General features: G+C 49.7%; 1 protein-coding gene across 6 annotated transcripts in view; it reads left to right on the top strand.

The window, feature by feature from the left end:
* Positions 1 to 23,805, top strand: part of PIK3R5 (phosphoinositide-3-kinase regulatory subunit 5) — a 66,080-nt gene extending 42,275 nt beyond the window's left edge. For 5 of the 6 annotated variants that reach the window (XM_019755242.3, XM_019755244.3, XM_074319623.2 and 2 more), the window contains 17 exons: positions 11 to 111; positions 2,823 to 2,891; positions 3,689 to 3,827; positions 11,271 to 11,340; positions 13,814 to 13,988; positions 14,549 to 14,702; positions 15,392 to 15,475; positions 15,746 to 16,439; positions 16,570 to 16,732; positions 17,059 to 17,184; positions 17,688 to 17,816; positions 18,022 to 18,115; positions 18,320 to 18,396; positions 20,898 to 20,991; positions 21,070 to 21,152; positions 21,724 to 21,836; positions 21,967 to 23,805. In XM_019755242.3, coding sequence (XP_019610801.3) covers positions 11 to 111; positions 2,823 to 2,891; positions 3,689 to 3,827; positions 11,271 to 11,340; positions 13,814 to 13,988; positions 14,549 to 14,702; positions 15,392 to 15,475; positions 15,746 to 16,439; positions 16,570 to 16,732; positions 17,059 to 17,184; positions 17,688 to 17,816; positions 18,022 to 18,115; positions 18,320 to 18,396; positions 20,898 to 20,991; positions 21,070 to 21,152; positions 21,724 to 21,836; positions 21,967 to 22,114 — 2,513 coding nt within the window. In that variant the 3' untranslated portion in view covers positions 22,115 to 23,805. The remainder of the gene's footprint in view (positions 1 to 10; positions 112 to 2,822; positions 2,892 to 3,688; positions 3,828 to 11,270; positions 11,341 to 13,813; positions 13,989 to 14,548; positions 14,703 to 15,391; positions 15,476 to 15,745; positions 16,440 to 16,569; positions 16,733 to 17,058; positions 17,185 to 17,687; positions 17,817 to 18,021; positions 18,116 to 18,319; positions 18,397 to 20,897; positions 20,992 to 21,069; positions 21,153 to 21,723; positions 21,837 to 21,966) is intronic. The other variant, XM_074319625.2, reaches the window with a different exon arrangement.
* Positions 23,806 to 24,626: the final 821 nt, after the last annotated feature.

Consider the following 24,626-nt stretch of genomic DNA (forward strand, 5'->3'; position numbering starts at 1 on the left):
CCCTTTCCAGCTGGGCTGTGTCTGAACTGCTGGAGCCTACAGGAGCTGGTCAGCAGGGATCCAGGCCATTTCCTTATCCTCCTGGAACAGATTCTGCAGAAAACCCGAGAGGTAAGGGCTGGCCAGGAACTGAAGGGCAGAGCTGGGATTGGCCTCATACATTCGAGAAAGAGGTCTCCACAGAATGTCAGTTCTGGGGTGCCTGGAACACCAAGGGGTTTGGCAAAGGCACTGGGAACCTGTGAGTTCTCCGTTTCAATGGCTTGTGGATTGACGGTTTCTGGGAAGGGATGTGGTCCTTTCAATGAGAACATATGATATGTGAGCCAGGGCCCTGTGTTTAAGCTGTTTCTTTAGACAGGCATTGCTTGTAAGTCAAGGCATTGACTAGAAAGGAGGGAGGAAGCCATACTGAATTCCTTTACTCAAATCCATAAAAACAAAGACACACAAGAGAAAACTGATCGGAGGGGTAAATTGAGACCTCCTCTAATATTTCAAAAATTAAGACTTTTATGACTAAGAGGAAGAATGTGTTTAACACAGAGCTTGGTTGGGGTTCCAGAATAGCTGTGAGTCCCTAAAGAGGATTCTGGCTCTTTTTTATAAAGAATTCTCTTTTTTCACCCAGCTCTCTAACCCCCTCCCCTCTGGCAATCATCTGTTTGTTCTCTGTATTCAGAAACACAAATTGATAGTTACAAAATAGTCACAGGGATGTAAAGTACAGCACAGAGAATATAGTCAATAATGGTGCAACAACCATGAATAGTGCCAGGTGTGTACAAGACTAATCAGGGGATCACTGCATAAACTATATAAATGTCTAACCACCATGCTGTACACCTGAAGCTAATATAAAATAATATTGAACGTCAACTGTAACTGAAAAAAAACTAATTAAAAAAAGGAGCTTTGAAAACAAAGAATTCTCTTTAAAAGTTGTTTTGGTTTTTTTGTTTGTTTGTTTGTTTTTAATACATGACTGAGTTGGAAAACATTTGACTTTTTCAGTTAGCTGTCCCTTTACCTACCGTGTTTGCCCGAAAATAAGACCTAACCGGACAATCAGCTCGAATGCGTCTTTTGAAGCAAAAATTAATATAAGACCTGGTCTTATTTTACGATATGATATGATATGATGATATGATATGATATGATATGATATGATATGATATGATGTGATATACCGGGTCTTATATTAATTTTTGCTCCAAAAGGTGCATTAGAGCTGATTGTCCAGCTAGGTCTTATTTTCGGGGAAACACGGTATAAGAAGAAAGTCTTGGTTTATCAAGACACCCAAGGTTCCAGCTCTGGCACCACCATTTACATGGTGCACTTATACCCTGATCACAAGTAAACCAACTCAGAAGAGCTAAACCACCTCTTACAAACCCAAATATAAAGGATCAACTACTATGCAGTGACGAGAGAGGGTTTTCTAGAAGGGGTCGAGCAGCAGGTGGAGAAGACACATGGTCTCCTCAGGATAGAGAGAAGAAGAATTCTAAATTTGAGCCTGCTGAGGTCACCAGGCACAACAAACAAGGTGGGGCTTTCTCTGCATCTTCAACCCCATGAGTTCTAGAATGAGCTGAGAGACCAAAGAGTTGTAAATCATGTGTGTACATGTGTGTATGTGGTGTGGTGAGTGAGCTCTAGCAAAGAGACAATGCACAAAAGAATCACTAGAACTTGTAAACAAATAGGGAAAAAATGTCGCTCCAGCTATAATAAAATAAATGCAAATTAAAAGCATAATGAGACAATCTTTGCGTAGCAAATTTGCAAAAACTGAAACAGAGAAGGGTGTAGTGAAACTGGTACTTTCATACACACAAGATACCATAAATGGCAAGGTACTTTTGGAAAGCAATTGGGTAATATATTTCAAAGATCATAAATACGTTTATAGTCTTTGATTGATTAATTCTATTTCTTGAACTCTATTGTAGATACATAAAACAAATCACACAAAAAAGAAATTTACTCAAAGGTTTTCATTGCAAAAATATTTAAATAGCAATAAATAATCTCAAGTTAACTAATAAATTATGGATGTCTACCAGAAGGAATATTATGCAGCTAATAAAAATAATGGATATTATCAATGGGTATAAACAAAATTTAATATGTAATATAATGGCATCAGTAATATTTATTAAATGGCTTAGGGGAAATTGATTAAACATTTGGAAAAATACAGAGTCAGATATGCCTAGTTCATATCGTATAGCAGATCGAATTCTAGGTATATTGAAGATTTAAATTTAAGAAAATGAAGCTTCAAAGAAAAGAAGAAAATACATGAGTATTTACATGATTCTTGCATGTCAAAGCAAAAATCCATATAGGAAAAAATTAACATTTGTAATTTATGTACATCAAAAAAATCCATAAATTTAAAAGACAAACAACAAACTGAAAAAAAAATATTTACAATACAAATAACAGGTAAACATATAACCAGGAGGGGGAAAACAGGTGGTCTTGGAGATCTTGTAGCAAAACAGAAATTCATTTATAATTTATACTGAAAAGACATTAAGAGTAAAAGTATACCCACTATGATTACAACTTTGCAGAGGAAAATACATAGAGAAAAATGGTGTAAGGAGAAGTATGTTGAACCATTAGCTGTGGTTGAGTTTGGAAGGGCGTTATTGTGAGTGCTTTTTTTTTTCTAACTCCTTTTTAAATTTTTGTCTGGTGGTTATATTGCTTTTCACTTAAGAAAATAAAGACTAGAACAAGAAAGCGCTGCTCTGTTCTGCACCCTGTGAATGAGCCTCACCCCTCCTCTCCTGTCCTTTCCACAGGTGCAAGAGAAGGGTACCTATGACCTCCTCACCCCCCTGGCCCTGCTCTTCTACTCCACTGTCCTCTGTGTAAGTTCTGGGGTGGGCCAGGCTGGGGGAGGCGGGGGAGGAGAGGGAAGAACAACCTCCATCGAGGGAGTAGCCCTCACAATTCTGAGGATAAATACTGAGGGAGAAACTGTCAAGCAGTGACACTTGAGATGGGTGTCAACCCTCCGATGGCTTCAGATTAGCCATCTTGAGAGGTCTCTGGAAATCCATGTGGACGCCATGGTGCCTGGCATGTCTGGTAGCCATGGCGGAACTGCTGTCACAGCCTGTTCACAAACCATGAAAGAGATTCTGTTAAGAGATGTTATGTCCGCCTCATTTTGTACGCCAATGGTCGCTTCCACTCAATGTAATCACCCCCTGTATTTGTCTGGTGGCACCAAGTGATTCCGTGTACATTGAATCAATCCACTTCAACGAATAAACATATGCCTCTAGTGAGGATAAATGTGGTTTAGGCATTGAAGACCATTCCCCAAAATGAGAGGCAGCAATGGTACCATTTAAGATGACCTCTGAGGTGACAGCTTTTCAGAGAGGTGTTCTTATGTATTGGGTACACTGTGGTACATTTGGTAAAAACTGTGTAACTGTCCCGTACAGTGGAGACATCCCTGGGTGCTATCTTGCCCATCTGTAACTCACTCCCTGTTGGTTACTTCCAATTCTTCCTGCCTTTGTCCTTGGACATACTGGTGCCAAGAAACGTGTGCCCTTTGTGGAACTTTCCAGAAAGGTAGCAGATTCTATTCTGGAATATCGGGGAGCTTTCTCTCACCCAGACTTCTCTGCTTACCACTCCCTCTCCATTCCAGACACCACACTTCCCACCAGACTCAGATCTCCTTCTGAAAGCAGCGAGAACTTACCACCGATTCCTGACGTGGCCTGTTCCTTACTGCAGCATCTGCCAGGAACTGCTTACCTTCATCGATGCTGAACTCAAGGCCCCAGGTAAGTGTTGCGTCAGTTGACACGTGGAGCAGGGATCATGCAGTCAAGAGGTTTGTAGCTCTTTTGAAACTATTCTTTTGCTATGATCTTCCTCACCTCTCACCCTTCAGCTCATCTCTCCCCGTGGGCCTACTTTAAAACCTTGGAGTTTCCTTTTCATAATGCTGTGTGCACCAGCATCAGACAGCTGGAAGCAGTGAACATAGGCGGTAACTCAAGGAGGAATTTGTAGGGAAAACTGAGCAGGGTTTCAGGGCAAGGGGACCCCACCATGTGACCTTTGCCTCTGCTCTGGTTATCCAAAGGGGCTCTGAGGCTGCCCAGGTCAGAAGGAAAAGTTCCCACTATATTGTCAAGAGGCCCTTGTTTTCTTTGCCTCAGGAGCAAATAGGACAATGCATGTGTACATTGAGTCAGTTCTGGTGGGAGAAGGTGGTTGATGTTAGGAATGGACAGGTCGATGGTTGATGGGCAACATGATAAGTGTGGACAAGGGCCTGGTACTGTCTGAACTCTCATAGGTGGGGTCTGAAAAGTAGGAATTCTTGAGAAATTGCAGGTTCTATAATAGACATGAAAATGAGGTCTAAGAAAACTATTGTAGAGCAAGAGAAAATGTAATCAAGTATCATTTACTGAAAGGTGGCCTGATATTAGAGTAACTCATCACATCAGTAGCTCAAAGGAATAAAGTCACATAAACATCTTCATAGATGCCTCTAAAACACTTGATAAAAGTCAACATCCCTGATATTCAAAACCACTCAAATATAGGGAAACTACTAATAATATATGGAAGTGTTCTTAATAAGGTAACAGTAAAATAAATAAATAAATGAATGAATGAATGAATGAATGAATGAATGAATGAATGAATAAAGGCAGGTCCCAAAATATATACTATGCATGTTGTATAGTATTTTGGGGTCTGATTTTAAAAAGCAATCTATATTTGTTCCAGGTCCTATTTAGTAATGATAGTGTTTAATTCTCGTTGTACATATTAAACACACACAGGACAGAAGTCCCAAATCTTATTCCCCAACAATTCATGAACCCTAGAAAGCTCAGGACTGAACCTTTGTCTTTAAATTCCTTCCCCAACCTATCATCTGATTTGTCTGCCCCCAACCAATAAGCTGAAATGTCGGCCCAATCAATCAGCTGATCTGCCTTCCCCCAGCCAATCAGCTGTCTGTTGTTACAAAGGAGCAGAGCAGGTACAGGCTAAGGTGGGCCATCACCCGAGTCTACACATACCAATTGCATGGACCTCACTTCATGGGAGAGACTTGGGTGGAAGAATTAAGAAACCAGGAAAACCTTGAGGAGAAGGTGTTGAACTAGGAAAGGTGCTCGGGCACATGATGAGTCGACAGACTGCCAACCTAACTTTCCAAGGCACCCTAAATGAACAAACCAGTTTAAGGTGAATCTCTTTCATTCTCATCCTCCCCACTGCTGCCCCCCCAAAAACAAACAAACAAACAAAAAAAAACACACAAAAAAAACAAGCAGATCTAGATCACTTCTTGCTGGTGACCAGAATTCTTTTAACAAGAATACAAAGCTATTCTTCCTGTCTGTAATTTAGACAGAAAAGATTTAAAATGCAAAACCTTGGCAGGTCCTTTAGTCTACACCAAAGATTTCTTACTTCAAAATGCGAAAGGCAGATGTTGTGTTGGGGGAGGGCTGTCACCTGCGTGTGGGGAGACTGCTTCCCAGTTTCAAGTGGAACCCGCTGGCTCTCCTCCGCTGCATGCACGCTATGCCTGGAAATATTTTTGTGGGCAGCTGAGCAGGAACTCTGTTCTGGGCAGCCTGCGAGCAGATGTGGAGCAGGGGGGCAGGCTGTGGGGAGGCCCAGGCTCTGGGACGTGGGTTTCTAAGCCTGGGGACAAGAGTTAAGCCTGGGGACAAGAGTTAGGCAGAGCAGCAACTGGAAATGCAAATGGAACGAGGGCCCTTTGGACTCAGAGCAGGGAGGACCCTTGAAACTCTTGTCATTCGCTGCTGAGGGCCTGCCCCTGGACATTGCCCTGGGGATTGTGTGAGGCCTCAGACAGGCTGGTGACTTAGGAGAAGGCAGATGTCTGGAGAGGGATGCTCAGGCCAGGCTGCTCATGCTAGGAACTTCTCCTCTTCCAGGGAAAGCAGAACCGAAACAGGAAACCATTACCTCTTTGTCATGTCAGAGAGATGTTTTCAAACAATTAAAAAAACCTAACTCTCATACAAATATATAGTGAGCCTGTGTCAAAGATGTGTTCAACTCGTTATTGAGGGAACCACCAGCAAGATGGGAGAACTGGTTTAAAGGAGGGTATGAAAAAGTGAAATAAGTTCTTCATATAAACTAGAATAAGATTGCAAAATCAGAAACAAAGTTAGTTAAAATCATCTAGAGGAATAAAACTGTAACCTTTGAGGTTATCTTTTGTACCAAACAAAAATCACTAATCTCACATCCACAAGTTAACCTCTAATTTCACAGAACCTGAGCCTTTATCAACAGCAAATACTAAGTTAAACCAAGTTACCCTCTTCTTCATGAGCCTTAAATGGGCTTGTTAGAAAATGCTTTAGTGTGATTTTTGTAAAGGCATGTGGTAATATTTTTGCCTTATTGCTGAGTGCCCCCTTCCCAATAAGCCCAGCTGAGGGAGACAATGGGAGGAGGTAGGGAGGGAGCCAGAATGGAGGCTGGGGAATAAGCTCTCCGAGGAGAGGCTGAGGCTGAGGCTGAGCCACTTAGTGGTTACCAGTTCTTGGTATTAGATCACTGTGGTTCCAAATCCTGAAGAGCTGTGTGGCCTTTGGAGGAGCCTCAGTTTCCTCATCTATAAAATGAGAGTGTAATATCTCCCTTTCAGAGCAGTTTGTGAGGATAAATGCTGACCTACACTGATTTCACATTGCTGGGGCAATAGGGTTCGGGGGTGGTGGTAACTTAAGAGAGAGGTCCTGGCAAGGTCACAGGGAGAAGATGACAAGGGACCTGAAGAGCTGGGCCCTCCACCCAGGCAGCCTTAGGGAGCCAGTTGCCATGGAGATTAGTGAAACAGTTTATTCTACTTTGATGTGGCTGGGTGCCAGAGGAAGTGGGCAGGTTATGAAGCCGGTGGGCCAATCCCCTTCTTCCTGACTCCACCCCCCTATAGGGTACCTATACTGCCTCCGCTCTGGGGGTGGCAGGAAACCTCACTTTAGTGTTACTGGGTCCTGCCCACCACAGCCGTCTTGGGTTCAGCTCATATGTTTGTTCAGTATTTACTCTATGCCAGCACAACTGTGCAGACCACAGAAGTTGCCTGCAAAGAATTTATCTGTAATGCTGAAGGACAACAGTGGGCATCATATGTGTGAGTCACTCCAAAGCACAAAAGCCTCAATGACTGCATCTCACCTAGATCATAGCCCTATGGAGTAAGAGGGACAAGCAATATTATTCCCATTTGGACCATGAGACAACCAAGACTCAGAGAAGCTTAATGTTTCTGGCCCAAGCTATAAAGTCAAGTATGAGAGAAAGAACATGGGCCCTGGTATGACAATGACCTATGCTTTGTACTTATTAGCTGATGACCTGGGACAGGTTATGTAAGTTCTCTTAGCCTCCTTGTCAAAAGTAGGACTATTGTTGATGATGATGGTGGTGGTGATGATGGCAATGGTTGCATTAACTGTATGCTCACGGTGCATTAAACACTACGACAGGTCGGTCTCATCTGTCCTCAGAACACCCCCTGGATAGTTACTATCATTTCCATCTTTCAGATGATGAAACTGAAAGCTAGACAATTAAGGAGATTGCCCATGGTCACGTAGCTAACAAGAGCTCTACCACTTGAACCCATGTCTGCTTGATTCCAAAAACCATATTCTTTGACTCCAGAAACCACATTCTCACATTTGCATAAAGCTGTGTTTCTACCAAGAGGCCTGGGCAGGTGACTGCACATGACTGAAAGTCCCTGGGCTGCCAAGCACTTTCCTCCCTTGGGCAAATTCTTCTGCCCCTTTTCCTTTCATGTAGTGCCTTCCCACCTTTGACCTCCAGTCAAAGCAGGAACCAACCTGGATTAGATTAGTTTTGCCTATCAACTGGTAGCAGGTGAATTCTGAATATTCTTTAGTGGTAATAAGTTCCTCTTGGAACATTACTGATCATAAACATTTGCATTTTCTACTTTTTGTCTCTGATTATGGAGTGAAAGGTGTAAACCCTTTGAAGGAAAGTCAACCAACATTGACTGGTCAGTGAGGGTCTATGCTATTTTCACTCACAGAACACTCTGACACCTGATGCTTGGGGGTTTTGTCACCTCACACCAACCAGTTCTCTCCAACTCTCCAGACACCAGCTGGGGAGCCAACAAGTCATTTCAATTCTGACACTAACTACCTGGAGTTAGCACAGACCCCACAGGTTATGGGCTCATCCCCACAAGACTGCCCCCCACTTCAGATGCCAATCACGAGTCTGGGCTTCCCTTACTTCCGACCAACCAGCTACAAATCAGGGGTTCTCATGATACCCTCCTCAGATTTAATAATTTGCTAGAATGGCTCAGAGCCCAGGAAAGCACATTACTTCCATTTATTGGTTTATTATAAAGAATATTGTAAAGGACGCAGATGAACAGCCAGATGAAAAGATATTAGGTTGGTGCAAAAGTAATTGTGGTTTAGAAGGTTAAAAACAATTGCAAACACTGCAGTTACTTTTGTACCAATCTAATACAACGGGCAAGGTCTGGAAGGGCCCTGACTGCAGGAGCTTCTGTCCCTGGGGAGTTGGGGTGCACCACCCTCCTGGCATGTGGATGCATTCACCAACCTAGAAGCTCTCTGAATCCATTCTCTAGGGGGTTTATGGAGGTTCTAGTAAGTAAGCATGATTGGCTAAGTCTGGGCTATTCATGATTTACTCAATCTCCAGCCTCTCTCCCCTCCCTGAAAGTTCCAACCATCTAATCAGTCACATGGTTGGTTCCATAGGGCAACTAGCCGCCATCCTGAAGCTATTGAGGGGCCCACCAAGAGTCACCTCATTGGCATAAACTCAAGTCCAGTTAAAAGGGGCTTGTTATAAATAACAAAAGATGCCGTCTCACCCCTATCAGAAAACTACAAGGATTTTGGGAGCTCTGTCCCAGAAACTGGAGATGAATGAATAAATAATAAATGAATGAATGAATACATACATACATACATACATACATACATACATACATACATACAAATATAAATACAAATATATATTTCTTATTATGTCACAATATCACGGGGGAAGATTTAGGGAAAGGAGTGGAAGGCAGCTGTTTCAGAAATCACAGGGCATGATCAGCTGGAACTGAGCTGGCTGCTGATACCACAATGCCCAAAATGACAGTGGCTTAAACTTTTTGCAACCCCCTTCACTTCCTTTATCCTGTTAACTGGAATGAGGGCATGATGGCCAGAGCTGCAGCAGCCATCTTAGACCATGAAGTGACCTTGAGGATGATGTCTCCTGCTAAGGATGATGGAGCAGAAAGATGGGAGAAACCTGGTCCAGAATGTTCATGGGGCCACTGTGACAACCCTGGATTACCTTTTTTAATGTCTTTGTGGCAGGAGAAGGAAGGGAGGGAGTTACAGCTGATGCTCTGTGCTCCACTCGGGAACTGCTGGTATCTAGGATATTCGGCTCTGGAAATAACTCCCTCTGAGTGAGGGTGTGCCTAGGGGCAAAGATGTCCCCTTAAAAGTCCCCCAGCAGCAAACGGCAAGGTTACGTTGGAGTCAGTATAGCTGATAGGAAGCAGCTCCCAGCTCTAACTGCATTGCAATCCCCAAATGAGACTATTAGGGTATCCTGAGACAAATAAACAGGTACAGAAATATAAGACGTGAAAGAATGTTCCTTGTCATGGAGACTAATGCAGAAGAGCAAGCTTGAAGTGGAAAGTGATCAACAGTATCAAACATTCAAAAAAGAAAAAAAGACAATTCAAGGAGAACAATGATAAGGTAGAGGCGTTGGGCTTTGTGACTTCAGGAGGGCAGTGGGATAGGGTACTGATGGTGGGCGTTTGGGAGGACACCTGATGTGGAGGGAGAGTGACCTCACCATCTGCTGCCCCCCACCACCACCAGGAATGTGGCCAGCTGTGTGGCCTGTGTCAACAGAGGCAGAATTGGAGGGCAGATCAGCAGGGTGTGGGTTACCTGTTATATAGTAAAAGAAAAGTGCAGAAGAGTCAAGAGAATACTGCTTGTCTCTGTGTTCTGCTTCCGGGAGCCTGTGGAGGGATGAGTGTTCCTGTCCACTACAGTATTTTATTGGGGGGTTGAAGGGGACGATGAGGGGAATTTTTCTATGTTGTGCGTGCGTGCGTCTACCAGATGATGTTCCAAGTCCTCATAATAATAACCACTGTTTCGGGGACTTACCTATCAAACAAGACATAACTTTACCTCTAAACATGTAACAGTTACATAAAAGAAGCATCGACCAAAAGGCCCCAAATCAAAGCAATCAGGTCCTAGATTAGAATAGCATAAATTGGTCATTTTCTGCCATTTACAGCTGTCTCTAACCCCAGTCTTGGCTTTACACTTTCCGAGGGGGATTGCCTTCCTGCTCCCAGCTCACACGCAGCCCAGGGTGGCCCTGCCCCAGACAGGGACCCCCATGTCAATTTCTAAGCTCTAACAAGGAGGCTGCCTTTCCGCTGCTGAGCCCCAGACCCTGCTTCTGTTCCCTCTTTGGCGAGGAGAGTGAACTGTTGTTTAATCTCCTCACCAAGGTTGACACAGAAGTAAATACATATTGTGAAGGGTCATTTTCCAGCTGCAGAACTGAATCAAGTTTCAGGAAAAAAGGAAAAACTTGTGGCTCGTTTCTTCTCCGTGCTTTTGAAGTCAAAGGAGATGGAGAGGTGGATGAGGCTAGAGAGGAAGGCTGAGAGGGGCCCACGGTGCAGACGCTCAACCTTAGAGATGAACAGTCTCCTGAGGGCCACCTGAGAAGGTGTGGGGAGCCAGGCAGAGATGCTGTGGGGAAGTCGGGACCTATGGAAGGTGCTGAGACTGACTGAATAGGCCAAGTGGTGCCTGGTACACCCACTGCAGGACACCAAGACTAAGAGTAAGGAACAGTGACAGGAACTAGGGACAGCTGGACAACAGGAGATCAGGCCTCTGTTCTCCTCCCAGAGTGCTTTGCCCCACTGTCTCTGAAGAGCAAAGCTTTGCACGGTGCAGCCTGGGACTCATGTTACAGGCCCTGGCGGCCTCAGGTCTAATCTTCCCCTTGTCCTGAACCTCATCCGGGAACTCCCAACCGAAGTGTCCACTGCTGGGCGTGCTTCGAGGTGCAGGGCCATGCCTTCTAAAGGAACAGGTAAACCCATGCACTCTGGTCTTTATTCTGTTTCTTCTTTCTGGCCACAGGAATCTCCTACCAGCGACTGGTGAGGGCTGAGCAGGGCCTGCCCATTAGGAGTCACCGCAGCTCCACTGTGTGAGTGCTCTTGGAGAGGGAGAAACAGGGCGGGGGATGGGACCCCCCCCATCCCCACTGTTTCATCATTCCTACACCACCCCACCCCCATGCATCCGGAATTCCTTTTATCACTGCACCCCCTCCCACCCCAGCCACCAACAAATAGGCTTCAACGGAATCCTCCTGGAATTACTGGTCATGTTTTGTGCACAGGTTCCTTATTCTGGGCTGAGGGTCTTTCATCAGATTCCTAAACAAGTCTGAGACTTAAAAATCAAACAAACAAACAAACAAAAACGGTTAAGAACCATCTGCATTGATTGTGCCAGGTGCTGGTCACACATTATCTCACTTTACCCCACTTTTCGGATGAGGAAACTGGAGGTCAGAGAGACCAAGTAACTTTCCCAAGGTCACACAGCTAGTAAGTATCTGAACCAGGATTTGAACCTCAGTCTTACTCAAAAGCCTTTCCACAGTGTCTTTCTGACTGTTAACTAAAACAGCACTTTCCAAACTTTTGTGACCGGAGTCTACAATAACAAATTCATTTTATGTGACAGCCTGGTGTGCATGTGCATACGCGCGCACGCACACACACACACTCACACACACACACTCACTCACACCTGAAACAAGTTTCAGGAAATGAAACTTACCCTTACCCCGTAGGATGGGCTCTGTTCCATTCTATTCCATTTCATTTAAAAGGCAGTTCTGGTTGTGATTTGCCTACCCACTCATGGGTCCAGCCTGCACTTTGATAGGCAGGAGAGAAGCCTCCATTCTGAAGACCCTCGGCAGGTCTCCAAGCCTGTGAATGCTGTCTCACCTAGACATTTGGAAGCCAGAGACCCCTGCCTCCAACAGCTCAGAAATTATAGTCACGCCTCAGGGGTTCACTGAACATTGACACCACTAAGGAACATTTGTTGAGTCCCTCCTAGGTAAAAACAAACAAAAAAACGCCAGTGGTCGGTTTTGAGAGAGACAGAGGGCATAAAAATGTTTAGTAAATGTTAGTTTACTAAGTAAATAAGACACCTCCCTGGGGCTGAAACAGGCAGATGGTGAATAATTAATTACCCACACCTTTCTGGCATTTACTGAGATCTGGGCACCACCCTAAACATGGCTACATCATCCAATCATCGCTACATCATCCAATTAACCCTATGAAAAAAGTATTTTTTAGTTTAGAGAGCTGAGGTGCAGAGAGGTTAGTAGAAAGACCTTAGTGCTGAGAGATGGTCGCACTTTCGTCATCTGTAAGTTGGGAACAATGGTAAGTTCTTCAGCAGAGAAAGCCTGCAGGTGGCTAGGGCACGGCGTGGCTGGTCTGGTTCTGCACACAGTGGGGCTCAGCGCATGTCGGTGGACGAATGATCAAGCGCTCAGTGAAGGAGAAGGCTCAGTTAGAGGCTGCTTTTGTGGTCCTGCCCCCTTTCTCTTATGAATGGAGAAATCAAAACTAGTTTCTCCCCAAATGATGGGGATTCTGACGGAGCCTGGTCTGGTCCCTGTGTCCTGAGCCCAGGGGCCCAGCTCTGGGACAGATCTCCGCAGAGACTGGAGGGAACGCCATCTGCCTGGTGCTTCTTTGCACTGGGTTTAAACAGCACAGATTTGTGAGAGAGCAAGAGTGCGTGTAAGCAGTTCAGACAAAAGCATTTACCGGTATGGTACCGTGATGGCTCAAATACATTTTGAGAAAATGCAGCGACAAGGGTTGGTGTGGGCGAAGTGAGAACAGTCTTGTGTTGTTTGCTGTTAAGGGAGTGATTGACACCTTCGGGGTTCTCGATTCTCTTAACATTTGGGTATGTTTGAGATTTTCATAAGGAACAAATTTCAACACATGCACCAAGGGAGCCCAGGGTGCAGTGGGAGGAGAGGCGGAGTTGGCTGGGCACACAGTCCCTCCCCATCCCTATGCTAGCCTGTGATGGCTTTGGCAAGTTAGAAAAGGTGTCCCCTGAGAGTGGAGGATTCAGTTGCAGCCCTGACTTGGCTCCCCTTCCTCCTGGCAGGTGCCACCCCACGCCACAACCCTTGGCTTGAGGAGCAGGGCACAGGCGGAGATTTTAGGCCACAGTGTATGAGGGCTTGTGTCTGCCCTGCTGCCCCCTCCCCAAAATGATCCCATGGCTTCAAGTCACCTCACTTATAATACAATCTTCTTTTGAGTAATCTTGCATCCATGCAGATGTCCTGTAGGAAAAAAATATTTCTATGTAAAAATTAAGGTAAAATTTATTTTTGAAAACTAGGTTTAATTTTTTAAAGGCCTTTGAAAACACCATGTAAAAAATACTCCAAAGTAGACCATAAACTTTCCTCTTGGAACTGGGTCCCTTGAGCCCCCACCCTCTCGGCTGACCTTAGGCCCTGCCTGCGCCGTGAGGAGGCCTGGGCCTCAGTGGAGCCCAGTGCCAGTGTGAGGTGTGTGGCTGTGCCACCAGGGCCCACAGCCACTCCTCTGTGCCCCCAGCACCGTCCTCCTGCTGAACCCAGTGGAGGTGCAGGCCGAATTCCTCGCCGTGGCCAACAAGCTGAGTGCGCCCGAGCACTCCCCGCACAGCACCTACGTCACCCTGCTCCTGCACGCCTTCCAAGCCACCTTTGGGACCCACCTTGACCTCCCAGGTCTGCATTGTAGGCTGCAGGTATGTGTCTGGGGCCCTGGGGCTTAGCACCGCCCCCTGCCAGCAGAGTCCCCTCTCTGCTCTATGTCGGTGCTGCAGTCTCCAGGCTACACTGGCCTCCCTCACCCCACGTGACATGGTGGGGCAGTGGCTGCAGAGCTGGCCTTGTCAAGAGGGTTTCTGTTGAGCTGGGTCCTGACCAGGACAGGTGGCTCCCTGAGCAGTGGGGCTGGGTACAGAGCCTTAGAGGAACAAGGTTTAGATTGAAGCTGGAGACCTGGTCTGATTCTAGCTCTGTGACAGGTCATTTGGGAGCCCCTTCCCCTCTCTGGGCTGCAATGGTGAGCTCTGAAGTCCCTCCCAACTCTGCAGTGCTCTGGCTCTGGGCCTTCCTCTCATGCCTGTTTCCTGAGAATAGGGGGTTGGGGGAGGCTGGCTCCCTGGCCAGCTGTGAGTAAAGGTGGGTGATGAGGCTGGGGAGAGGACTGGTCACTGCTGCCCTCAGTAAGACCTGGGAGATGGAGAAGTCGGGCCGCCAGGCCGTGGTACAGGAGCAAGCCTGTCTCCTCCTGGGATTTCAGTCCAAGTCCCTGGCAGAGCTCGAGGACATCTTCACGGAGACTGCAGAGGCACAGGAGCTGGCATCTGGCATTGGGGATGCAGCCGAGGCCCGGCAGTGGCTCAGGACCAAGCTGCAGGCGGTGGGAGAGAAAGCCGGCTTCACTGGTGTCTTAGGTGAGGCTCTTGGGAGAGTGGGGCCCACTTTCCCCATCGCCTGCCCTGGCTCTCGGGGTGAGCAGTCCAGCTTGGCCTGCTAGTTCTGTTCCACAGTCATTCAGGGAGCCACATTTCTCAACGTCTTGTTCCACCATCCCTTGGGGCATTGTTATGTACGCAGGGGCAGGGTTGGGCTGCCATCATGTGGTGACTTGTGGGAAGAAGGAAAGAGTGCTGATCGAGGGCAAGGGCTGCCTTTTTACACTGAAGATAATGCAGAAGTTGCACACATCACGTCTGCACATCTCCCCTTGGCCCGCTTTAGTTACATGGCTACACCTTGCCCCAAGCAACCTGGGAAACTTCCTCTCCACAACTCTGTCACCGTACAAGAGAGACACAATATTCCTCACAACACCCGGTGACGTGGTGCCATTGTTTTCCTGTTTGGACTCTGTAAAATGAGGCTCAGAGGTTATGACTTGACCACGTTTGCACAGCTTATGAAACGGCATGGTGTGCACACGGTGCCCTTGAAAGAAAGCCTCCTGGCTGCAAGCCAGGCACCCCAGCTTCCAGCTCAGCCTTGGCTCACCCTGCTGCATAGCCTGTGTCGGTCCTCTGCCAAGTCTAAGATGAGGGGACTGGGCTGGCCAATCTCAAGGCCCCTTCCCAGGCCTCACCCCGTGCCTGCCCTGTTCTTACAGACACTGCAACGCCCGGCAAGCTCCACACTATCCGCATCCCTGTCGCCAGATGCTACACCTACAACTGGAACCAGGACAGCTTTGGTAAGCAGCCGGCTGGGGCCCTTGTGCTGCCCACCCCCCAAACTCTCTTCCTGGTCCCGGTCTGTGCAGTGGCCTCCCACACTCCACCAGCCTTCCCACCTGAGCAGGCACTCAGCAGAGCAGCCAGGGCTCTGAGTCCTAGGCTGGCCTTGACCCTCCTTCCACCCTCTCCAAGCCCATTCTGTCTGAGCCTGTCCCCCCTCCTAAGGGTGAGCAAGAGGAGTCAGGGATCCAGACACCCATATGGTGCTTCCCCTTGCTTCGCTGCAGACATCCTGGAGGAAATCCTGCTCAAGGAACAGGAGCTGCTCCAGCCAGGGATCCTGGGGGACGATGAGGAAGAGGAGGAGGAGGAGGAAGACTTGGAAACAGACGGGCATTGTGCCAAGAGGGACTCACTGCTCTCCACTAGCTCAGAGGCTTCCCATGACTCCGCCCTGTCCCTTGCCTCATCCCAGGCCTCCGGGGCCACCCTCTCCCGCCAGTTGCTGACCTCTTTTGTCTCGGGCCTCTCGGATGGCATGGACAGTGGCTACGTGGAGGACAGCGAGGAAAGCTCCTCTGAGTGGCCCAAGAGGCCTCAAGCTGGATCTCCCCAACGCCGGGGCTACCGCAGGCCCGGGCAAAAGTTTAACAGGATCTATAAACTCTTCAAGAGTACTAGCCAGCTGATGCTGCGGAGGGACTCGGACACGGCCCTGCCCCTGCGGCGGGCTGGGAGCCTCTGCAGCCCCCTGGACGGCCAGGCAGAGCCCCCTTCCCGGGCCCAGCGCTCCCTCTCTCTGCCCCAGCCCAAGCTCAACGCCCAGCTGGCCAGCTGGCTCCTGGCCCCAGCCTCACGCCATCAGCGCCGCCGCCCCTTCCTGAGTGGGGACGAGGAACCCAAGGCTTCTACACTACGCGTTGTGGTCTTCGGCTCTGATCGGATTTCGGGGAAGGTGGCTCGGGCGTACAGTAACCTGCGGTAAGAGCTGGAATTGGGGGCGTCACTCTGCCCTGGGGAGCAGGCTGGTGGTGTTGGAGGAATCTGGGGCTTGGGGCTTAGGTCCGAGAAGGACCAAGGAGCTTCCTTCTCACCATCTTCTTCTTGCCAGGCGGCTGGAGAACAATCGCCCGCTCCTCACACGGTTCTTCAAGCTTCAGTTCTTCTATGTGCCTATGAAGCGAAGCCAGGGGACCAGCTCCAGTGCCTGTCCAGCCCCTCCGAGCCAGACACCCCCAGTCCCCACAGACTCCCCGAGGCACCCCAGCCCTGCAGTATGTCCCCAGCCTTGGACCAAATGGGGTGGGAAAGTAGAGCAGACATGAGTATGTTTCAGTTCCCTGAAGGGGGCTGGTTGGAAGTCACCAAAAAACCATCACCTGTGCTCACAGGGCACCTCCTCCGGCCTGGCCTTCCCTCCCAGGGGTGGTCTCTGCCTTGCACTTGGGTGTGGCATTTTGCTATATGACACAGACTGAAAGTGATCAGATTTGCCCAAGGGCAAGAAGAAACTCAGATTGGGGCTGCAGGTGCCACTCAGGGCCCTGGAGCTCTGACAGGCCCCCGTGTAGCTGGGAATAACTCCCGCCCCTTGTCCCAGGAGCTAGGCACAGCCCCATGGGAGGAGAGCACCAATGACATCTCCCACTACCTCGGCATGCTCGACCCCTGGTATGAGCGCAACGTGCTGGGCCTCATGCACCTGCCCCCTGAAGTCCTGTGCCAGGTAAGTGGCCCCTGGGGTCGGGGGAGAGGGCCCACTGGCTGCAGTCACTCAGCCTTGCTTAGAAGGCCCTGGTTTGGGGAGATCCAGCTTGAGGCCTCCATGGAGGACCAAGGCTCACTTGGAAATGAGCAGGGAGGGTAGGTGAGAGGCAGGACAGATCCTGAACCCAGGTCATGGGTGGGGGGGTCAGGGGTTGGGTCACTATGGTGACAGTGAGAGTCCTCAGAAAGATCCAGGGGACCATCCTCAGTTCTCAACTTTGTCCAGCTCAGCCAGGGGCCTTCCTGGAGGCCCATGTGCCAGGTGAGGGGGGGTATCGAGGCCAGGCTGTGGGTCCTCCCCTGACCGTTCTCTTTCCTGCTTCCATCTCACCATGCCCCTCCCTGGCTGTCTGCCTCTGTACCTTCTGTGTGGGTGTGTTCCTCTCTCTTCCTTTCGTATTCCTTTTGTTTTTCTCTCTCTCTCAACCTGTCCCTCTGGCTCGGGCTCCCTCCACCCCACAGCAGTCCCTGAGGACTGACTCCCGACCCCTGGAGGGCTCCCCCACCCAGCTGCCCATCCTGGCCGACATGCTGCTCTATTACTGCCGCTTCGCTGCACGGCCGGTACTGCTGCAGGTCTATCAGACAGAGGTAAGGCCTGCCCTGCCACTCCACGCTGCCTCTTCCCCCACACTCACTGGCAGACCTCCCTCACCATTGCCAGGTCCCAGCCTGTGCCCTGCTGGGCCTGTAAGGCCGGCCCCTACCCCACAGCAGTCCCCCAGCCCTGTGCTAGAGCAGCCTGGTGGGCCCCTGCAGGAAGTCCACACTGATGCCCTTGTCCTGCCCTCTCCAGCTGACCTTCATCACCGGAGAGAAGACAACAGAGATCTTCATCCATTCACTGGAACTGGGTCACTCTGCTGCAACACGTGCCATCAAGGCTTCAGGTGTGTGCTGCCTGAGTCCCTGTGGAGACAAATGGCGAGGGTGGGGAGGTGGGGCCAGAGAGAGGCAGGGCCTTGGGAAAATGGGATGCTGAAGGGGAGGGATAACCAGCCGGCAAGGCCAGGGGTGGGGGTAGGGTAGGTGGGGTGCCAGGGTCTGTGAGAGGCACTGAGAGACAGTGAAGGGTATGTCTCTGTGTGGCACAGGTCCTGGCAGCAAGAGGCTGGGCATCGATGGGGACCGGGAGGCCGTCCCTCTAACACTACAGATTATTTACAGCAAGGTAAGATCAACACTGGGGCCCATGCCCTTCTGGGATCTGTTCCTGATCCTCCCTCACCCAAAGCCAGACTCTTAGGTTCTTGGGCCCCAGTTGTTAAGCTGAAAGGCTGCAGAAGGCTCCCCAGGTTCCCCTGGACCCTGGGAGAAGGAGGGAGGAGGAGGGAGTGGACATCTTTTTCCCCCTCCACCTGCAATGCCTTCCCGCCCTTGTGTTCTCCCCCCACCTGAAAGTGCTGAGCAGCTTCTGTGAAGTGTCAGGGCCTGGCTACAGGGCTGGTGCTGAGAGTGGGGCAAGGGGGGCTTCCAGAGGCAGAGTGAGGGAGCGGCCAGGACCTGTTGGCTGGTGTGCTTGGCTGGGTACATGGAAGGTGGGATTGGTGTGAAAAGGGAGTGAGGATATTTGTGAGGTAGGGGTTCAAAGGGGCGCCCATAAGCACACCAGAAGGCATGAGTCTCGAGCACGTCACACCCTGGGGTACAGGCCACAGGAGGCTCAACCTCACCAATGGGAGCCTTCTTGCCTTCTTTTCTCTTCCTTCAACCATTCAAAAGATACTCACTTAGCACCTGCTCCTGCCAGGCTCTGTGCTGGGCAAGGGGAAATGCAGTAAGCAGGGAGGATTAGGCCCTCCCTTTCGCTTTTTTAGAGGAGGGAAACAGATAAGAAACAAGGAAACAAGGAAATGGCCAAGACAATGTCAAAGAGTGGTGAGTGATGACAGGGCAATAAAAGGCTGATGGGATAGTGATGATGGGGCTACTCCACGTGGTGGCCATGGCAGTGGGCAGGGGGGACTGACCCTGAGAGCTATGTGCCAAGTGTTTGTTAAACATCTACTATGTCCCAGACATTGTTCTAGGCACAGGCATGTTCTCAAGAGTGAACAAAGTGCTTACAGCCTAGAGGGGATGATAGGCATTGGTTAGATGAACCTACAGATGTATAATTACTGTGAAAGACAGATGAAGAGAGGTACACGGTACTGTGAGAACGTCTAAGGGGATTATTCAACCCAGTCAGAAAAGCTAGACAAGGCTTCCTAGAGAAGGGATATTGAGTCAATCAATATTGGAAAGAAAACCAGGATTTAATTAACTAAGCTAAGAAGAGAAGGATGTGTACTTCAGGCAGAAGGGCAGCATGTGCAAAGGCCCTGAGGTCAAAGTGAACATGAACTTCAGAGGGCACTGAAGGAAGGCCGGAGGGGCTGGAGTGGAGAGTGAGTGGGAACGTGACAATGAGGTGAGGCTAAAGAGATAGGTGGGGCCAGGATACTAAGGGCCTTCATTATAATGAAAGGAATTTTGTTCTGTCCTAAGAGCAATGGGTATCCTTTGAAGGTGCTTAAGTTTGGGGTGGGGCTGGGAATGTGTGTGACATGATCAGATTTGAGGGTTGGAAGCACCCTCTGGCAGCTCCATGGAGAACAGATCGGCGGGGTCCATAGGGGACGTGGGAAGGCCAATAGGAGGCTCTTGTGGTTTTACAGGAAAGAAATGTGGGTGGCATTAGACTGGTGGTGGTGATGGAGATGGAAAGAAATGGGAACTATATGTGGATGATGTGAACAGCGGGGCTTAGGGATGCATTGGAAAAAGAGAGGCCCAGACGTCCAGATTTCCATCTTCTGCGACGAATAGTACCACTTTTTCAGAAGTAGCCCAGGTCCGGTGGGGGAAGATCATGAGTGTGGGACACGTTGAGTTTGAGGTGCCCTTGAGAAGTAAAGGGAGGAAGTCAGAACAGGCAATTGGATGGATGGGCCTGAACTCAGAGGTGAAACACGAAGATGGTTGTAAAGGTAATCAGGGAAGAAAGGTGCGGGTGAGATTCCCTCAGGGAGGAAGAAGGAATGCAGAGAGCAGAGGACCCAGGAGGAGGTCCTGAGACAGTGATGTGACAGCGGGCAGAGGAGGGTGTTCACGCAGAGCAGAGGACCCAGCCAGAAAAGTGGTGGGGAACCCAGGAATGCACCATCAAGGAAGTCCAGGAGAGGAGAGGGGTAAACAGAATCAAATTCTCCTGTGAGGTCACATAAGCTGACCTTGAGACTGATCAAAGACTGAGGAACGCTCTTGGGTGTGGCCACACGGAGGTCCCTGGTGAAAGAGACATTCACACAAGGATCCAAAGAGGATGTCCTGACCTGGCTCTGCCGGGAGCGCCAGGCCTCTGGGCCCTTGTCTTCTTGCTCTGGGCTCAACAGATCATGAAGACCGCCCCTGAGGTGCTCTCAGCTCAGGCGCCCTGTGACCTGGCCACAAGGCTGACCCATTGCACCAAGCCCGGAACCTGATGCTCCTCTCGGGAGTCACCAAGATGTATACGGGGATCAGGGCTCCTGGGGAAGACGTCAGCAGCCTCGGGTGGAGAGAGAGCTTCCTGGGTGTCCTAAGTGCAGGCAGCTCCCTGCCCCTGGTGATCTGGAGCCTCCTCTTTGAAGGGAAGGCAGCAGGCGCCGGGGCCTCCAGGCTGAGGGTCTGGCTTTGCCACAATTCCAGGGGGCCATCAGTGGACGAAGTCGCTGGAGTAACATGGAGAAGGTCTGCACCTCCGTCAACCTCAACAAAGCCTGCCGGAAGCAGGAGGAGCTAGGTGATTGGGGCAGGCAGGGCGCAGGGGGGGTGGCAGGGAGGGGCTCTGAGCCTGGCCTGAGCCGCCCTTGCCCTTCAGACTCCGGCATGGATGCCCTGACGCTAAACCTGACAGAAGTGGTGAAAAGGCAAAACCCGAAATCCAAGAAGGGTTTTAACCAGGTAAGACTTCCCTCTCCTTGCAGCCACATTCTCAGGAGACTTTCTGGGTGAGTGTGTGTGCCTGTGTGTGCACGTGTGCATGCGTGTGTGTATGAGAGAGGAGGGTGTCCAAGGGCTGTGGGGGAGCATGAGGGTAGAAGGAGAAGCAAGGTGAGGGGTGTGGTTTAGGGGTGTGTGCATGTGTGGGGTGCTGTGGGGTAGTGGGGAGGAAGGGGTACCCTTGTGAGAGGACATGTGTATGTGGAAAGGGTCTGCGCTGAGTCTGAGGCACAGCGGGCTGTGTCAGGGAAGCCCAGGGCTCTCACGGTGAGGGCACTGGGTAGTGCAGTTATTCCTTTGCAGGCCCTTGCTTCTTCCAGGCTCAGGAAAGGGCAGAGGCTGGAGAGGAGCCAGGGCTTGCTGGGGTCCTCAGGACGTCTCCCCTGAGTTGTCCATTAGCCTTCGAGTGCTGTCAGCCAAACTCCCACCCCGACCCTGCGGACCTGGTTGGGCAATTCCAGGGGAAGGAACTGCTGAGGGCTGGGAGCTCTGTGGCCAGGGGTCTGGAGGCTGACCCAGGCCTTCCTTCCAGATTAGCACGTCGCAGATCAAAGTGGACAAGGTGCAAATTATCGGCTCCAACAGCTGCCCCTTTGCCGTGTGTCTGGACCAGGACGAGAGGAAGATCCTGCAGAGTGTGGTCAGGTAGAAAAGGGGGTCTCCTCGGGGGCTTCAGCAAAGTGGGGTCCCAGAGAAGGGGTCAGTTTCTGCACACACACCCCCAGAGGCCTGGGGGTTACTGGAGGCCTGCTCTTACGCCTGCCTTGTCCCACAGGTGTGAGGTCTCACCTTGCTACAAGTCAGAGAAGAGCAACCTCTGCCCTCAGTCCCAGAGGCACCCCCACCCACTGGCCCAGGCTGCGCCCAACCTCTGCTCCCTCCTCTGCCTGCCCATCATGACTTTCAGTGGAGCTCTGCCCTAGCGAGGCCCTGCATCAGCTTGGACAGAAAACCTGGAAGCAGCTTCTTCTGAGCCGCTTCCCAGACAGTCGGCTGTGAGGGCCTCACTCCTTGTGGAGAAACAAATGGCCCTGTGCTGGGTCAGGGTCCTGCTGTGGGCCCTGTGCTGGGCAGGGGGTAAGGGATTGATGGTTTCTGGGGCCTCGGGGCTCTGTTTGGGGCAAAAACAGGCTTTAGGGAGAGAGGCGCCTGGACACACAGCCCCTCAGGTTCCTCAAGGTAGAAAGGAGAACTGGCCTCCAATGGCCATGGCCACCAGCCTGGTCTAGGATCCTTTCTAACAAAGATCTGAGGCTGTGGTGCTCTGCGGTGTGGTGTAGGCCTCTTCTCCCAATCTGTGGCCAGGCCTACCCGTTTTCTTTGTCAAAGACCTGAGGAACTCTTTGTGTCTGGAGTATAGTCTCCTGTACCCTAGAAAGTGGATGAGACTTCTTTCCCAACCTTTAGTACTATCCTCCCAACCCCACCTCCCTGTTCGTCCTCCCCTCTTTCCCTCTCCTCCCTCCCTCCTCCCCCTCCTCTTTTCTCCCTCCTCCTCCCCCTCCTCCCTCTCCTCCTCCTCTTTTCCCTCCTCTTCCCCCCCCCCCTTCACAGACACAAGGACACACACACATGCTTTCTCTCTCTCAGGTTCCCTGCGTCTTCTGAAAAACAGCACTAACACTGTATCAGTCTACTGTCAGGACTTGGTACAGATTCTCTCTGGAGCCCCTTTCTGGATCTGAGGTCCTTGGGAGACAGGTCGGGCTTACATTCAGTTGTGACTAAATGACTAGAAGGAAATTAATTAGCTTCGCAATTCCCTTTCATCAGCACTAAAGTGGGTATGGTTGCGGGGGAATAAAGCCTCCTTAATTGCAGAGTGCCTGGCCTGGTGGCTGGCTCACAGCTGGTGCTCCGTAAAGATCAGCGGCGTTGCTCTCTAAACACTGACCCCCCCCCCCGTCCGGTACTGGGGTGCTCTCATGACCTCTGGAAGGCTCTTCATTCACTCCTTTCCAATTCACCAAGACTGAGGGGATAAGGTATGATTAATTTTATCCTCTGGAGGAGTAATTGCCTGTGTCAGGGTGAGAGAAGGGTTGCTCTCTCTCAGGTTGCCCCCCCACCCCCGCCCGCCCATCTCACTCCTTGGGCTTCCCAGAGGAGTAGAGGATGGAGCTTAGAACCTGACTGGGGGGAAATGGGTAATAGAACATGAGGGTAAAAAACTGTAAAACTGCCAGGATGGAGTGGTTTGAGAAGTTTGAAGCAAAGATATGGCTAGGCCAGTAGGGTAGTGGTCAGTGCTTGGGGCCAGGACTTGAACGGGTAGAAGTGGGGAAGAGAGCCATGGAAGCGGACAACTGTATCCCACAAGCCCCTCCTTCCTCTCCTCCTGCTTCATCCTGCTCCAAAGTTTCTGGGCTTAAAGGAGCCCATGAAACCACAGCCCAGAGTGCTCACAACTTGAGAGAAGTGGACAAAACCAGTTCCTACCCAGTATTGCCCTTCCTACTCTGTCCTGGCCAGACTCCAAAGAGTGGTCAGCCATATATACCTTCGACATTTTTTGTCGTATAAGCCGGTTGTCCTACTACGTGCCCAAAAGGTGTCAAGGAATAAATGACTAGAATAATAATATTATTGTCAAATAAAACTTATTAGTCTTATATTTAATGATCTAGAGTTATTTTTCTGCATGACAATTAACTGCCTGTTGGACAGTTCACATAAATCATTGCACATATAGCAGGAATCAGATTGTTAGGTGATTGGTTTATTTATCTTTTTGTAATTTTCTCTCTGTAGAAAATACATTTATGCTGAAATTTCCCCTGACACTGTTTCATTTAAGCCTCATTATGCTGCTGAGGGGAAGGGAAGTGAGATCAATGCTGGCCCTCTGGATCTGGAGCAGTTTTTATACTTGGATCACAGGGAGGGAGAGAAGAGGAAGTGAAGGGATGGTGGAGGACACCTGTGACCTGGGAGAAGTAGGCTCCAACACAACTGCTTGGGATGGAGGAAGAAGGAACCATGAGATGCTCTAGCTCTACATCAGCTAGCTAATGCAAACAATAAAGCACACCTAACACTCAGTGGACTAAAACTATGATTATGTATTTATTCTTGCTCATGCATCTATAGGACATCTAGGGATCCCTTGATCTATGTTGGGCTTAGAGTGGCATGGTTGCAAGCTGCAGGTTGGGTTCAGGGCTGCTTGGTGGGTCTCTCAGGCACCTTGGGCCAGCATGTTAGCACGAGACAGGTAAGTAGAGACATATAATGCCTCCTGGGGCCTGGGCCTGGAACTGGTACAGTATCTCCTCTCCCATTCAATTGTCTAAAATTGATGGAAGTACATCAAACCCATAGATACAGTAAACTCAGCAAATATCACACAGGATAAAAACAAAATTACATGAGAAGAGCACTTCACTTCTGATGTTCTTTTCAAAGTCCCATAACTCCCTTCTAATCATGAGGAAT

This window comes from Rhinolophus sinicus, chromosome 12 (genome assembly GCF_057876585.1).
Source record: "Rhinolophus sinicus isolate RSI-liver-muscle chromosome 12, RSI-T2T, whole genome shotgun sequence".
Classification (NCBI taxonomy): domain Eukaryota; kingdom Metazoa; phylum Chordata; class Mammalia; order Chiroptera; family Rhinolophidae; genus Rhinolophus; species Rhinolophus sinicus.